Source organism: Xenopus laevis, chromosome 2S (genome assembly GCF_017654675.1).
Source record: "Xenopus laevis strain J_2021 chromosome 2S, Xenopus_laevis_v10.1, whole genome shotgun sequence".
Classification (NCBI taxonomy): domain Eukaryota; kingdom Metazoa; phylum Chordata; class Amphibia; order Anura; family Pipidae; genus Xenopus; species Xenopus laevis.
In genome coordinates this window covers 34,571,639-34,589,097 of record NC_054374.1, presented here as the reverse complement: position 1 = coordinate 34,589,097, position 17,459 = coordinate 34,571,639, and the positions used below count along the sequence as shown (strand labels likewise).

The window sequence follows — 17,459 nt, the reverse complement described above, 5'->3', positions numbered from 1 at the left end:
GGATCATCTTATCTCCCACATCATTAGACTCATTTAGGGGCCAGCAATGCCCAGCAACCAGAATTGCTAGTTACTAGATTTTTATTGTTCTTTTATCACTTGGCACCAGATAACTGTTGACATTCCACACTGAAGAACTGCATGTAAAAAGTTAATTCAAAACCCTGAAGAATAAAAGACCAGTTCCAAATTCCCTTCAATGCCACTGTCTACAACAGGGGTGCCCAAAAGTTAGATTGGGATCTACCAGTAGACCTTTAGTTGGCGGTCAGTAGATCTCAAGACACTGTCAACAAACATCTTGACTAAATTACCCTTCTGTTTTATCCTCTTCATTCAGATATTTATTCTAAGTTTACATAAAAATAGTTGTTTTTTTAAATATGGTATTATAAAACCTCTTATAAATCAATATCATATGTAAGTAATATTTTCCACGGAACAGTGATATTATGGTAGATCATAATGGGACAACATCACTAAAATTTGACCCTGCATTAAGCTGGCCATAGACGCAAAGATCTCATCACAGCTTATCCTCCTTTTCCACACTGTCCAATAATCACTATTATTAAAAGGGACACTGTCACAGGAAAATGTTTTTTTTTTTTTTTTAAAAAAAACGATCAGTCTGGGAATGCCATCCCGCCGGCAATTTACATTCTAGCCGACGGGAAGGTATTTAGGGGAGATTAGTCGCCCAGCAACAAATCGCCTCTTCTTCGGACGAAGAACCTCGTGTGTCACCACCCTAAAGAGGCTAAAGATCAGATAAACCAGGCATTTATGTTGTACTTTTTACAGAACCCTTTCCTTGATAGCTTTTAAACCTTGATCAGGGTAAATCAGACTCGGAATATTTAGATTCTTCAACAAAATCTTTTTCTATAAAAATGCTAGTTGGAAGAGACAAATAATATTTTATGCATACTTTTTAGAAACTGGTTCACAGAGCTTACACTCTGAGGGGAATGAATAGCTAGAGAGGTTCCATTCAACAGCAAAAAAAGAGTTTTGGTTGGTATTGCACATTCATGTCCATTGTCTTTGCTAACTGTTTTCCTTCAAGCTTGCATATTCAGTTTTAAATATTTAAGATGTGTTAAGATGTCTCTCTGCAGCAGCGAGATGTAAAATGTTGTAGATGACAGCTTTGCAAGTCATTTGACTCATGCAGTAGATAACTGCTCATGTCAGACGTTCTGTATAGAAATCTCAGTCCTTTCAGTGGAAATGTATATATCCTTTTATGGGCTGGTTTTGGCAACTTGCCATATATTGCGGAAACACTATTTCTTCCCCCATAGTCCTGATTCCAGACTAGTATTGTACATTAAGAGATATATTAACCATGCCTTGTGATTTATTTTTTTAATGTCCTACTGAATATGTTATCAGTTTTATCATTCTAAAGCTGTCCATAGACGCAAAGATCTGATCATACGAATCGAGGATTCATACGATTTTCGGGAAGTGTGTGGAGAGTCCCGACATTTTTCATCTGGCGGAGATCGGTTGTTTGGTCGATCAGACAGGCTTAAAGATTTCTGTCTGCTGCCGATAAGGAAGTGTTTTCTGAGGAAGTGGATTAACCACGAAACTCGTAAAAGCTATGGAGCTACTGGGCTCACTATGCTCTGTTAATTTTTAACTATTTTCTAAATAAACGGATGTTTTAAAATTGCTGGTGCTCCGTGATTTCAAGTTTTGGCTGCTGCCGATAATATCTCTGCTTGTATTGCCGAATGTACGATTTTTAGGCGGAGACTGTCACTAGCTTTGGTCGGACATAACTCGTACGATTGCTGACAGGGGCAGAACATCGGCTGATCTTTTCTTTTCTACTTTATTTGATCTGAATGGTTAGTGGCAGGTCGGGAGATGGGAATGTCCGATACGATTTTGCCTGGTCATGTACTTTCAGAAAGAGCCAGCACTTTAGGATGGAACTACTTTCTGGCAGGCTGTTGTTTCTCCTTCAATGTAACTGAATGTGTCTCAATGGGATCTGGATTTTACTATTGAGTGCTGTTCTTAGATCTACCAGGCAGCTGTTATCTTGTGTTAGGGAGCTGCTATCTGGCTACCTTTCCATTGTTCTGTTGTTAGGCTGCTGGGGGGGGGATGATATAACTCAACCTTGTAGTACAGCAGTAAAGAGTGACTGTAGTTTATCAGAGCACAAGTCACATGACTGGGGGCATCTGGGAAACTGACAATATGTCTAGCCCCATGTCAGATTTCAAAATTAAATATAAAAAAAATCGGTTTTCTCTTTTGAGAACGGATTACAGTGCAGAATTCTGCATTCTGAACACTGATGTGTTTTGAAGAAAAGAAAAAAATGTTTTTTACTATGACAGTGGTGTTGCCACCCGGCCGGTATTTTACCAGCCTAGCCGGTAAAACACTTGCCGGGGCCGGTATTACAAATTTACCAGCATTGTAACTGCCGGTAAATTTGTAATACACCGAACAAAAACACGTGGCCTGCCCTCAGCCTGGTCAAAAATAACCTTTTTCCTGCAGGCTTCTTGCCAAACTCGCACCGTTGCTCCACCCCTTTGATGTCACGACCCGTCCAGCCAATAGTGCACCATGGCTCTTCCCACTTTATTGTCACAACTAGGGATGGGCGAATTTTTTCGCCTCGTTTCGCCGAAAAAATGACGCCCATAGACTTGTATGGAGACGTGCGTCAAAAAAAAAAGACGCGCAACAAATTTTTTTTGACGCCGATAGACTTTAATGGGCGTCTGCGACATTTCGCTGGCGGCGGATTTTTGGCGAAACGGGTCAAATTCGCCCATCCCTGGTCACAACCCACCCCCTTTACCGTCAGGGCCCACCGGCCGGTGGAGATTTTTTTAAATGGTGGCAACCCTACATGACCGTATCACTTTAAGTAACTGGATAATTTTCCCTGTCATTTTGCACAGATGGTCTTTGGTTGTAAAGCAGTTCCAGCATAGTTCCAGTAGCAATGAATAACACAACTGGTGCTAATGTGCCATATTGGTGGGTTATATATGGGTGGGGCAGGGAGAGGGCGAGTCTTGGGCAGGTTTTGGGGGCAGCATTTTGGGAAGGTGAGGGTGTGTCCTGGGCTGGACTGGACTGACTTAAAATAGGAAGCATGGGTTTTAGGAGTAAAAGGACAAGCTTACCGCTTTCCACGGTGGGTCCGGGTAGCAGCAAAGGGTAACAACACACAAAGACTTAGAATAGCGGTCAAGCACCACTCCGGAACACCAAAGTCATTCAGTCAGTAGAATCCAGGAGCCCAAATTTCAAATAGTACAAAAGGTCTTTATTTTACATTATGTATAAAAAATAAAAGGCTGACGCGTTTCGTGTCCCCCCAGGACACTTAATCATAGCTAAATGATTGGGAGGCGTTTCACAATAAAGATTGACAATTACCTAAAACACACAGCCAAAGCAACCCAGGAGTTTATTAAAGCAAAGAAGTGGAATATTCTTGAATGGCCAAGTCAGTCACCTGATCTGAACCCAATTGAGCTGCATTTTACTTGTTGAAGACTAAACTTTGACAGAAAGGCCCACAAACAAACAGCAACTGAAAGCCGCTGTAGTAAAGCCCTGGCAGAGCATTAAAAAGGAGGAAACCCGGAATCTGGTGATGTCCATGAGTTCAAGACTTCAGGCTGTCATTGCCAGCAAAGGGTTTTCAACCAAGTATTAGAAATGAACATTTTATTTTCAGTTTTTTAATTTGTCCAATTACTTTTGAGCTCCTGAAATGTAGTGATTGTTTAAAAAAGGCTTTAGTGCCTCACATTTTTATGCAATCTTTTTGTTCAACCCACTGAATTAAAGCTGAAAGTCTGCAGTTCAACTGCATCTGAGTTGTTTCATTTAAAATTCATTGTGGTAATGTACGGAACCAAAATTAGAAAAAAGTTGTCTCTGTCCAAACATTTATGGGCCTAACTGTACTACTAAAAAAGTATATGATTATGAAAATGGTTTATTTACATGAAGCAGGGTTTTACATACGAGCTGTTTTATGCAATATATTTTTATATAGACCTACATTATTCTGTATAGTTCTCCTTTAAACAATTTCTAGGAGACAGTCTCATGCTGAGGGGTGTCTGTGACACTTCCAGTTACCGGTACCTGCGGCTATTATTATTTTGATTGCTGCTACTGTCAGAATCCAATGCTCAAAAGCCATATGCATAATAAACATCCTGACAATCAGCAGCCTCATCTAAGTTGTTTGTGTGCCTTCTCATTTTGAATCTTACCATGTTTTAGGCAGTCGCATACATTGTCCCTTCTGTATTCCAGTCACAGCCCCTATTTTGGCACTACCCCATGTGTCATTAGACACCTCTCTAATTGTAGTCGTTTGAGAGCGCACAAGGGTTGCCATCCAATCATGATTTGGAAAGATGGCACTTTATTAGACCGGCACAAATTAAAGTTTTATATGTTTCTCATCAATAACAAGCTCTTTAGTGCTGTGCGATACTGCTGTAAATGGAGAAATATAAAAAAATCAATATACCATTTCAGCATTCTACAGCTTAGTCCATTAAGCTGAGCTGGAAATAGTCTTGTCTCCACACTGCTGATTCAGCATTCATTGCAGTACATTTATCTTCTGAATATTTTCAGTCCTTGAACATTTCATGCAGTGTTTGATATTCATGGAGGAAAGGTTATTTGTCCAAATACATTTCTGGTGTCCTTATTTCAAATACACAGCAACATGTTCATATTTATATATACAGTAAAACCTCAATTTTACATCCCCTGATTTTAAGTTTCCCCTCATTTTACATTGTTATTTTGTGGTCCCACCTATATATTATGCATAATACATTTCCCATTTTCCGGGATTTTACACCATTTTTTTATTGGTCCCCTGAAAAACGTAAAATGGGGGTTCTACTCTACCATATATTAGCAGCATTGTCTAGTTTTGTGTACAAAATCATCAAGGTTTAGCTCTTCAATGATTTGCACCCTGAAGTGCTGAATTTTGCAGTTTAACAAATGCTGGCAGGCTTTTTTTTCCCTTGTTAAATGGAAAGTGCACCTTCAGTCTAGAGTTAATTTAAGCTTTAGATTTCTCTAAATCCTTGGTAAAATATTTAAACATAGGTTATCATCCCAAGAGATTCATATTTCTCTAGAAATTCTCTGGAGGCTGCTGCATATGAGAAGGAAATGCTCTCTGTGCACCTCATTTATAAAACAAAGTAGGTCAAATTGCAGTCAGACCTGCAGCACCACCACAGCTGCTGTTGACTGCAAAGCTTTAATAAATGCTAAATTGTGTGCAATAGCACATTTATTTTCTAAAGCTGGCCATATATGGGTGGTAGTAACGTGCACTTGGATTTACCTGCGGGTCAGGTGGGTTCATACATATAGTGGACTCCCTTGGGGCTTGGTCCCTACTGAACAAGTCAACAGCTTACTGATGTGTATGGACCCTTTCAGACAGCCTACCCAACTGATATCTAGTTTATAGCTCTCTATTGGTCCACTGTAAGATACAGTTGTTGGCCCCTGGGTCATTCAGTCAGATCGGCCAGATTGTGCAAAGATCAAGTAATGTGACAAAATGTGCAGATCTAATTTGTGTTTGTCAACCTTAAAGGAGAAGGAAAGGTTAAAACTTAGTACGTTTTTTCAGAAAGGTCTATATAAATACACCAGTAAATCCTCCAAGTAATGCTGCTCAGAGTCCTCTGTCAAAAGAAACGCTGCATTTTTTCCTTCTGTTGTGTGTACATGGGTTTCTGTTTCATACTTCCTTCTTTCAGCTTAAACCTCCAGGGCAGGGCTTGAGCATGCTCAGTTGGCTCTTCTTTCCCTCTCTGCCCTGCTGTAATCTGAGCCCAGAGCTATGAGTTACCCTTGCGGGTCAGGTAGCAGGCCTGAGTAGGGGCTATAATGGGTGGGTAGGTGAGGGTTGCAGGTCATTGGTGCCTAGTTGTACACCGGTCTGCCCAATTGGACCAGTTCAGGACTCTTACTGGAGAGTTAAGAGTTTGTGACCTCTGTATTCAAAGTATTTAACATCTAACATGTTTCTTAAAAGTGAAATGTATTTGCACAGTCTTCATGGCCTTGTCATTGTAAAAAGGGCTGAGATTGACTTGCCAAAATGGCACTGTGTGTCACTGTGTAGTAAGGAAATCAACTTCAAATGTCTAATTTGTGTGTACATGTTGCAGGATGACTGCAGATTTGCACAAAGCCCTGCAGAGAACAAATTTGTCTGTAATAATAAATGGGCTCCTGGTACGCGAGCTCTAACTTCGGGCCCTCTTTTAAAGGAGAACGAACCCCTTAATTATAAAAACCCCTACCCCCTCCCCTTCATAGACCCCCCTCCCTGCTCTCACCCAGCCTAGATGTTACCCCGATAAATGCCCCTACCTCTTCACTTACCCCTCGGTGCAGATTCTGTCCAACGGAGTTCACGGGCGCCATCTTTTTCTCTTCGGTAAACTTCGGGAAGAGAGTAGCGTAACGGCGCATGCGCAGTTGGAGCAATCTTCCAGACAACTGAGCATGCACAGAAATTGATGAAGCACTGGGAAAAGTCCCAAAGATTAGCGAAGAGAAGAAGATGGCGCCCGTGAAATCTGGCACAGAATCTGCACCGAGGGGTAAGTAAAGCGTTAGGGGCATTTACCTTGGGTTACACCTAGGATGGGGGGAGCAGGGAGGGGGTCTATGTAGGGTAGGGGGTGTTTTTTTTTTTTTTATAATTAAGTGTTTGGTTATCCTTTAAGTAATTGTTATAAATGAAATTATTGTGGATTGTGATCCATCTGGAGGTAGTAAGTTATATAAAACATAAAGCAAATAAAATACAACACAAACATAAACTAAGCAATGTTTGTAAAATAGCATATGGCTGTAGCAGATATAAGGTAATGTGCATTGGATGCAGTTAAACAAGCTGGAAAATATTTTAATTTTTCTGGACTACAGTATATTTTGTGCATCAGCGTTTTTTTATATTGTGTATCCAATCTAGTTACATTGTCTGAAAGGGTTACATGCACCTTGTATTGTCTGAGGCTGCTGAGCTTTGTGTATGTCTCATTGCAAGCTGGATGAGTGGCATTGCTCGTATGAACCATCTTTCCTATTCTGCTTGAGTGTGTCAAACTGTGTTTGTAAAATCAGAATTTAGTTCAATAACTAAATATAAACTAGTATAATGTTGGCCCGAACATCTCAAAAACTGCTCGTTCTTCTGCTCCATGGTGTGGCATTTGCCAAGAATGGTTTAACTTGCAGCTTTGGATTCAATCCAGGACACCATTTATGTGCTTTGTGGTTTAGCTGCAGTGAGGTTTTCTTTTCACTTCCCTGCAGTAACTGAATAATTCTATCATATTGTCATTTTGTGAATGGCTGATCTCCAGAGTATCCTGTGACTAAAAACATTGTGCCCACTTTGGTTGTTCCAAAGGGAATTGCTGTCCATTGCCAGTTAGCGCTATAATATTGTGTTTTACATACCTCCCAACATTTTGGAAATAAAAGGAGGAACAAAAAAGTTGCCATGTGCAGTGCGCCAAATTTTTTAACCATGCCCATTTTTGTAGCCACACCCCTTAATTACCATGTTCATTTTACAAAATTTGGCAGGTTATGAAAGTTTGAACATATTTATGTGGGTTTTTTTTCAGTTATTACAGTTGCTAATGAAGGTGAATTGCCCTTTAGGGCTATTCCACACGGGGAGATAGCGACGCGTTTGCGGTCGCGGCGACAAAGCGCCGCGACCGGCGCAGGCGACAGTTTTGTATGGGCGCCTATGTAAAAACGCCTGTGCTAACCACACGAGGCGAAGCGCTTTTCAACAGTCGCCTGAAAATGCCTCGCCAGGCTTTTTCAGGCGACTGTTGAAAAGCGCATCGCCTCGTGTGGTTAGCACAGGCGTTTTTACATAGGCGCCCATACAAAACTGTCGCCTGCGCCGGTCGCGGCGACTGTCGCGGCGCTTTGTCGCCGCGACCGCAAACGCGTCGCTATCTCCCCGTGTGGACTAGCCCTTAAGCTGTGAGTCTAACTTCTCCCAAGAGACCTGTTATCTTATCTTATCTTGTTACAATTACTTACTTGCTTATCTCAAAATTGTTACAAAAGTGTCTGCAGCTGTGGCTGTTCTTTGCTCTTTGCCAAAAGCCAATTAAGTTAGAAACTTTGTTTCTTTTTCTGGCTGTTCAGTGCAGAGAAAATCATGACTTTCCAGTACAAACGAGGGACTGTGGGTTGAGCTGTCAAAAGCGGGACTGTCCCTTTAAAAACGGGACAGTTGGGAGGTATGGTTTTATAGCTACTAACAAAAAAAAAATTGCATCTAACATGATGTATTTAGGCTGCAATCATAGAAAATGTCTACTGTCCTGTAACTAGATAATTCTGTTTATCAGGCTTCATGTTACAGTGCCTTGCTGCTTAAAATGATTCAGTAATATTAACTGTATTTGCTTAATGTCAGCTTAGTGTTCTGCCAAACGTCTGCCTATAAACCAAAGAGCACATGTATACGAGATCTGGCACAACTAGCTTCCCTGCTCCTCTCTTATAACCTTTAAAGATTTTCCAAAGTCTGGATTTTTTTCTCTCCCCTTTTTTCGTCAGAGGAAAAGGATTGGGCCTTGCTTAACTAGCAATCTCTGACTCTTCCTTCACAGGAAATTTTCTAATTGCCGGAACAGCCGGTAGTAGCAAGAACTTCAGGGGTTTGTCCTTCCTTTTTTTCCCCACTTGTCAGATGTCTGTGCTGGAAAATCTTAAGATTATGGTTCCGTAGCCATGTTAAGGTTCTGGGGTCTGCGAATACGTTCTTTTCGGGTAAGGTCTGATAAAATATTATCGCTTTTCGCTAGATCTAAGAGATGGTGTGCAACTGAGCTGTCATTCTGGAAGGATTTCTGTTTCATGTTTAAAAATGTTTGTGCTCTCAGACTTGTCTTTTGTTGTTTTAAAAGGGTATCCGTACAGTTGGGTTATAAAAGATCCAAGCAAATGTTTATTATGGTGAAAATTCTGCAAGTATTCTCCTGTAACAGTTTAATTAATGTATGGACCTGTTGAAGACCAGTGTGTGTCCCACAAATAATTCAAAAGATCACCAAAGTGACTAATGAATATTTTGAGTTTTATTACAGTTCTATTTCTGATGGAATGACATCAGTTGGCTGTAAATGTTTGATATGCATGTTGTGCTGTCATGAGACCATTGCTATGTAAGCTTTGGATACATTGTGTAAAATGTCTTAACCAAATATTACTTTTTAATTTAAAAAGGGAATAGACATCTTTGTTTTTGTAATATTTGTATTTATATGGTATATAGTGTGTGCATGGCTGAAGTGGGCAGAGAAAGCTTATAAGATAATATTATAATAATCCATAATAGTACATAACCTCATTAGTTCTGTGTGTGGGCAGATCATTTTTCTGCCCAGGAGCAAGTCATACGGACTATAATAAAAGTGAACGTTGTATTAAAGGGGTGGTTCACCTTCCGGTTAACTTTTAGTATGTTAAAGAATGTCTCATTCTAAGAAACCTTTCAATTGGTCTTCATTGTTCTTTATCATATTTTAATTATTTGCCTTTTTCTTCCATCTGAAAACTTTGCAGCTTGCAAATGGGGGTCACTGACCCCCATTTAGAAAAACAAATACTCTGTAAGGCTACAAATTTATTGTAATTGCTACTTTTTTATTACTCATCTTACTATTCAGGCCTCTCCTATTCATATTCCAGTCTCTTATTCAAATCAGTGCATAGTTGCTAGGGGAATTTGGGCCCCAGCAAACAGATTGCTGAGATGCTGATTAAAAAGCTAAATAACCACAAAACTGAAAAAAAAACACAAATGAAAAAAAATTGAAACCAGTTACAAATGGTCTCAGAAGATCACTCTCTACATCATACTAAATGTTAATTTAAAGGTGAACAAGCCCTTTAATTCAGGATTTATTAATGCTGCATGTGCGCATCTATGCAACTGAATATACCATTTTGCATTACAGGTATAGGCCCTACAGAATACAGCATAGTCAAAGCGGGGAGTAAAGCCATTCGTAAATGCGTTTGATAAAGTATTTGTTACCAAGGTTTTAACTCTGACGCTGGGTAATATCAAGTCGGCTTTATTTTATCACACAGTGTGAAAGCAGATTAATGAATAGCCTATCCTAGGGTATACATTTGCACAATAAGCTGCACACCCACTGTTAAAATGCTTTCACACTGTGTGATAAAATAAAGCCGACTTGATATTACCCAGCGTCTTCGTTACGGAACAGTCAGCGATACAAGCGAGCACCATATTGTGCAAATGTATAGCCTAGGATAGGCTATTCATTAATCTGCCCCTGGTCCTACCATCCCATGGACCTGCTTGTAGTTGCCACTGCTTTTGCTTAAAAGGTTCAAGGACAATAAATCTGTTCTGACTTTTTATAGTTTCACAGGCTTTAAATGCAGAAGATTTCTATAAAAAATAGTTTTACCTTTTTGGAGAATTGCTTTTCTATTTTTTTCTTTATGCTGCATTCCAGTGACCAACTACAGTTTGAAATGAAACTGTGATACTCTGCAGGGATTGTTGGTTTCATTAAATTAAAAATCTCTCTCTTTGTAGGTGACATAGCTTATTGCAGAGGTTGAACAGTCAGGCAGAGCATTTCATTGAATTTAGGAACCCACAAAAATCAGCATGAGCCCTAAATAAAAAGATGGTTATGGGGACACTGCATACAAAGCAACTTCTTTAGCTAAAGATTCATCATTATTTTGTTTAAAGTGAGTTAAAAACTCTAATAGATATGTTCAAACATATAGTTTTTTGGCTGTCGTTATCTTGTACGTAAAGAGCAGTATGTTGAGCTAAAAGCCTTATTTAAATCCCATTTACTTCTATTTTGTGCTTTTAGCATCAAGCAAACATTGCACATTGCTCATTTTAAAGTGATACAAATATGGGATCCGTTATCCGGTAATTCATTATCTAGAAAACTCTAAATTATGGAAAGGCCATCACCCATAGACTCCGTTTTGTCGAAATCATCTACATTTTTAAAAATGATTTCCTTTTTCTCTGTAATAATAAAACCGTACCTTGTACTTGATCCAAACTAAGATATAATTAATCTGTATTGGAAGCAGAACCAGCCTATTGGGCTTATTTAATGTTTACATGATTTTCTAGTAAATTTAAGGTATGAAGATCCAAATTACAGAAGGATCCCTTATCCGGAAACCCCAGGTCCCGAGCATTTTGGATAACAGGTCCCATACCTGTACTATCACATTTTGTGCTTTCTTGTGTGTAAAATGTAATGCCTATAATGAATTCTGGACTTTATTACACTTGACAAATATATTTGGAAAAAATATCATATTTTTAATACTAGTTGCTGCCTTTTAGATGTGAATTTTTTTTATTAGTGTTATCACTTATTTATAAAGCGCCACCATATTCCACAGCACTGTACAAAAAATGGTTTTATACATTTAACATACAGATTTCTGCTGGCAGAATGCCCCCTATAGATGACATGAAACCTTTTGCATCTTACAGACTGTGAAAAATCCAATCTGAGTGGTATTGTTAACTTTATTGTCGAGTTGTGTCCTCTGGAGGTGGCATTTCTGTACAAATAAAACACATTGTCCCAATCAGAAGAAAGCCTATTTGAGGTACTCATCTGATTCCAATATTCTGCTTGGCTTCTTGGCATTACAGGAAGCACAGCAATTGGCCTATGAGTATATGCCCATTCAAGCACGAAACGCGTTGGGCTTATGTATGTCCTAATAAAGTCTTTTTAACTTTCTAAATACTTGGGCTACTGCTTCACTAGTAGGGGGTCTCTTCCTATTTTAATTTTCCGTAAGCACAGCAATCACACCATGAAGGCTGATGGCACATGGAGCACTTTTTATCCAACTGAAATGAACCCAAAGTTACCACCTGCCACCTCCTACTGAATTCAGTGGGTAATGCTTGGCAGCTTTAGTGCCGATTCTGTCGAGCCCAAACACTGATTTGGATATGGATTCTTTCTTCCTCTTTAGAGGTCACGCTGAAGTCTGCAAATGGTTATGAATAGGCACAGGACAAATATTGATTCTTAAAATATGCTGAATATAAAAGACCAGGTAATTGTATACATGTAGCAAAGCACACGAGTGAGATTAATACTGCCTTTGGCAGGCTGCAGACACATTGCACAGTTTCTATAGGGAAGGAAGAAAATTGTTTAAAAATAAACATTTTAATACTTAATACAAGCATGGGACCTTTTGACTGGGGTATTCCGGATAACAAATGTTTCTGTAATTTGGGTCTTATTACCTTAAGTCTACTAGAAAATCATGTAGATATTAAATAAACCCATTAGGCTGATTTTGCCTCCTATAAGGATTAATTATATCTTAGTTTGTATCAAGTACAAGGTATTGTTTTATTATTACAGAGAAAAAATAAATCTTTTTCAAAAATGTCGATTATTTGGATAAAACAGAGTCTGTGGGAGACGGCTATTCCGTAATTCAGTGTTTTCTGGATAACTGGTTTCCGGATAATAGGTCCCATACCTGTAATAGGACAAAGACTATTTGATAAATATTTGATGTAATTTCATTATTTGTTTCTCCCCTGTTCAGGATGAAGGAAATATAAAGGAAATTGCAATCACACACCATGTTAAAGAAGGCCATGAAAAGGCAGACCCTTCACATTTTGAATTTCTAAAGGTTCTCGGGCAAGGTTCATTTGGCAAGGTACGTTTCAACAGGTTACTGGCACTATTGTCACACATGTAATTATTAAAAATGTAAAAGTTACTATTTTAAAGATATTCACATTGAACTCCGGTTCTTTATGCTGCATCTCTAAATTTTAGCAGAAAGCTTTTGACTCCCTTGCTGTAGGTTTTAGAGTCAAGGTGGCCATACACTATTAGTGTGGCAAGATCGCCAAACGAGCGGATCTTAACCCGATATGCCCACCAATGGCAGGGCGATATCAGGTTAATAGGGCTGAACAATCAGATTACAACAAAGCGAATGGCCGCCAACGTGACAAGGACAGCATCAACTAGCCGGTGCAGCCTTTGATCGCCAGAAATATCAAACCTCCCCAATTGATATCTTGGCCAGATACCGATTGGGGAGACCCATCTGGACACCCCTACATGGGCAGATAAGCTGCCATTCATGCCGAAGGAAGTGCTGAATGGAAAGTGAAAGTAATTGTCTGCCCAGCCTCTATGCCTAAGGCACAGAGGAGGGGCAGACAATATTTGATTGACAGCTGAGATTTTAAAATGAGTTTATAACAGCTATGAATGATTTAATAAAAAATAGAGTTTGGATTTCATGTTTAATTTGAAAAGGACTTTTATTATACAGCTTTTTATGTCTGGGTGACAGGTCCACTTTAAAGGAACAGTAACACCAAAAAATGTTTTAAAGGAATAACAATATAATGTACTGTTTCCCTGCACCGGAAAAATGGTGAGTTTGCTTTAGAAAGACTACTATAGTTTATATAAATAAGCTACTATGTAGCCATGGGCGCAGCCATTCAAGCACAGGATACACAGTAGATAAGATATGTTTTGAAGAATCCCGTTGTATACTATAGAGCGGTTATCTGCTGTGTAACCTGTTCTCCTTCTTTCCAGCTTGAATGGCTACACAGCAGCTTGTTTATATAAACTATAGTAGAGTTTCTAAAGCAAATAAACCAGTTTTTACCAGTGCAGGGCAACAGTACATTATATTTTCATTGCATGAAAGGAGTGGTTCACCTTTAAGTTAACTTTAAGTATGTTATAAAATAGCCAATTCTAAGCAACCTTTCAATTGGTCTTCAGTATTTAATTTTTTTTTACTGTTTCAATTATTTGCCTTCTTCTTCTGACTCTTTCCAGCTTTCAAATGGGGGTCACTGACCCCATCTAAAAACAAATACTCTCTAAGGCTACAAATTTATTGTTATTGCTACTTTTTAATACTTATTTTTCTATTCAGACCCTCTCCTATTCATATTCCAGTCTCTTATTCAAAGCAATGCATGGTTGCTAGGGTAATTTGGACCCAAGCAACCAGATTGCTGACATTTCAAACTGGAGAGCTGTTGAATAAAATGCTAAATAACTCAAAAACCACAAATAATAATACATGAAAACATCATACTAAAAGTTAATTTAAAGGTGAACAACCCCTTTAAAATACTTTCACTTTTTTGGTGTTACTGTTCCTTTAATATCAGAGGAAATTAGCAAGCTGGCAAGAGAGCAGTGTGAATGCTGCAGTGAGAGAGTCATCCTGGGTCCTTATTGCAGTCCTGTTGCCAGGGTCCAATTTACCATAGTAACCATATTATAATATATCATTATTACATTTTTGATATATCATTTAGAAAGTTCCTTATATCCATGAAGCGAAGCTCTTATTGCATTTTAATTTTGTGATAGTTCCCCTTTAAGAACAGGATTTTACATAGCTGCTACTAGATGAATTGGTACTTTGTTACTAAGCAATTTGTCTTTCTTTTTGCTGCTAAAATTACCTAAAGCATATTTTGTTGCTGACCTGATAACCAACACCGCTGTTCATAATAATTTGGTGGTCACTGGCCCTCTACTCAGAATTTCAGTTTCAGTGGGAGGAATCTGCAATCATTTTAAGGGCGACTTTTCCTACAATGTTACTGACTTAGTTTTAACCTGCAGTTTAACTTTTATTGTAGGTATTTCTTGTGCGCAAAATCTCAGGAACCGATGCCGGGCAATTATATGCAATGAAAGTATTAAAAAAAGCTACACTTAAAGGTAACATTGTCTTTTTGTCCAGAATGCCTATGTATAATATAGTTGATGTGTAAGTGACGCAAGAAAATTCGTAAATCTTAAAGGATAAATAAACCTTTAAAATAAGTGAGTGTAAAATTGATGAGGGGGAAATATGTACTGTTACTATGAATGAATTTAGTTACAACAGCACCACCTGCTGGTCAGTTTCCCATCCGTCTGACCACCAAGTAGTCAAGGAAGTTGTCAGGAGAAAGAGACTGCTCTGATGTTCTTCTGCTTAGGAAAAGTTTGAGAAAGGTTTCTATTTTTTCCTAAGCAGAAGAACATTAGAACAGCCTCTTTCTTTCTCTTGACAACTTTCTTGCCTACTTGGTGGTCAGAATGGTCGGAAACTGACCAGCAGGTGGTGCGGTTGTAACTAAATTAATTCATATTAACAGTACATGTATCCCTTAATATCATGGAATTAAAGAAAAGTAAACAATGAATGTACATTGCAAAAGTTGTTAGAATAGCCCCCTTGTCAATTTTACATTCACTCATTTTAAAGGTTTACTTATCCTTTAAATAAAAAGATCTGACTGTTAATACTTTGGCAAATGGGCAGTTTTGTTCATTAGGGTCCAAATCAGAGAGCCTCAGCGCTCAATTTTTCCATGCTTACTGACCATTAAACCCCCATTCATATAAATAAGAAACATGCTGCCTGTGACACACACTGCTATCAGCAAACTGAGATCTCTCTGGAATGTGTTTTTCCTGAGATGTCTAAACTGTCAGAGGGCAATATTAGATCAGTTTACTTGGCTCAATCGGCTCTGTAGTCCCCCCACCAAATGATGTTAATAGCGACATAATACAGTTAATGAAGGTGAATACACCTTTTTATAGCATGTTGCAGTTAATTTACTTTAACTTAAGGGCAGATTTATCAAAAATCAAATTAGATGTTTTCAAACTTATTCATGTAAAAAGTCACCATCTAAAAGCTGGAAAGGTCATGTAGAAGTCAATGGAAATGGTCCTAGGCAGAGCTTAAGTTTTTGGTTGATTTTAGGTGTTTTTTTAAAAAAAAAAAAAAACTCAAGAGTTTTTTTGGGATATGAAGTCAATCATTTGTTTTTTGGTTTTTTTTTTTCTTGAGTTTTTGGCATTTTGATATTTTCATAAATACCCAAACATTTGAAATTCGAGTTTATCCAAGGTAGAAAAATCCTCACACAAGTTCGATTCTTGATAAATATGCCCCTTAAGGGCAGCGACACACGTGGAGATTCGGGGAGATTAGCCACCCCGGCGACAAATCGTCTCTTCTTCGGGCGACTAATCTCTCCGAACTGCCTTTCCGCCGGCTGGAATCTAAATTGCCGGTGGGATGGCCCTCGGATCGATTCGTTTTCCAAAGTTGCCTCATGAGGAAACTTCGGAAGACGAAGTGCTCCGAGTGCCATCCCACCGGTGATTTACATTATAGCCGGCGAGAAGGCAGTTTGGGGAGATTAGTCGCCCGAAGAAGAGGCGATTTGTCACCGGTGACTAAATCCCCCCGAATCTCCACGTGTGTCTCTGCCCTACCCCCCCCACACTAATAAAACCCCCTACTCTACATATTCCCCCCCCCCCGCCCTGCTTGCCCCCGCACAGGTGATAATACCTGTAAGTGCCCCATATTCTGTAATTACTCCTCCTTGCAGAGTTAGCGGAGCAGAGCTCATAGGCGCCATCTTCTGGCTTTTCAGTAATCTTCGGGTCTTCCTTCACTTTCGGCGCATGCACAGTTGTCTCGGGCTGTAAGACTGCTCCAACTGCGCATGAGCCAATGCGGAATTCACTTCCCAAAGAAGAGCGAAGATGGCAATGGGGCGACTTTGGAAAACGAAGCACCGCGTGTGCTTTAGTGCAGGCGACTTTTCATTATAGCAGACGGGAAGACACACGAAGGTAGTTCAGGGAGATTTTCGCCCAGAAGAAGAGGTGATTAGTCGCCAGGCGACTAAATCTCCCCGAATCTGCCCCTGTCTCACAACCCTTAGCCCCACGTATTTTTATGAAGAAGAAGTGTCCCACCTTAGACTTGAATTTAAATTGCCTAATCAACACCACAGCAGTACCCTAGAAATGATCCCTTAATGTTCCTTTATTTAAAGGCAAATGACCAGGTACTGTTTCATCTAACTAAATTATAGTATATAGATGCATATAAAAAAAAAAAATATATCTAAATTTAACATTTCAGTCTCCTTGTGAGATCTTGGGTGTCTTGAAAAAGTTCTCACGAAGAGTACAAAATGTTGACTGGGTGCAGTCATAAAATGTAGAATAATCGGGTCTTAAAAAGTGAAAAGAACTGGCTTTCGGCTAGCACTCTAAGCAAAAATAAGTTTTTCTTTAACACACTGGAGCTACTGTTTATCTTAATTACTATACAGGTATGGGATCCGTTCTCCGGAAACCCGTTATCCAGAAAGTTATGAATTACAGATGGATGTCTCTCATAGACTCCATTATAATCAAATAATCCAAATTTTAAAAAACAATTTCCTTTTTCTGTGTAATAATAAAACAGTACACTGTACTTGATCCATACTAAGATATAATTAATCCTTATTG

At 39.0% G+C, this 17,459-nt stretch overlaps 1 protein-coding gene across 2 annotated transcripts in view; it reads left to right on the top strand.

Annotated features, from left to right (window-relative positions):
• The window catches only part of rps6ka3.S (ribosomal protein S6 kinase A3 S homeolog), a 65,256-nt gene that overhangs the window by 20,484 nt on the left and 27,313 nt on the right, over positions 1-17,459 (top strand). For both annotated transcript variants that reach the window (XM_041583632.1, XM_041583631.1), the window contains exons 3-4: positions 12,694-12,810; positions 14,786-14,867. In XM_041583632.1, the coding sequence (XP_041439566.1) occupies positions 12,694-12,810; positions 14,786-14,867 (199 nt within the window). The remainder of the gene's footprint in view (positions 1-12,693; positions 12,811-14,785; positions 14,868-17,459) is intronic.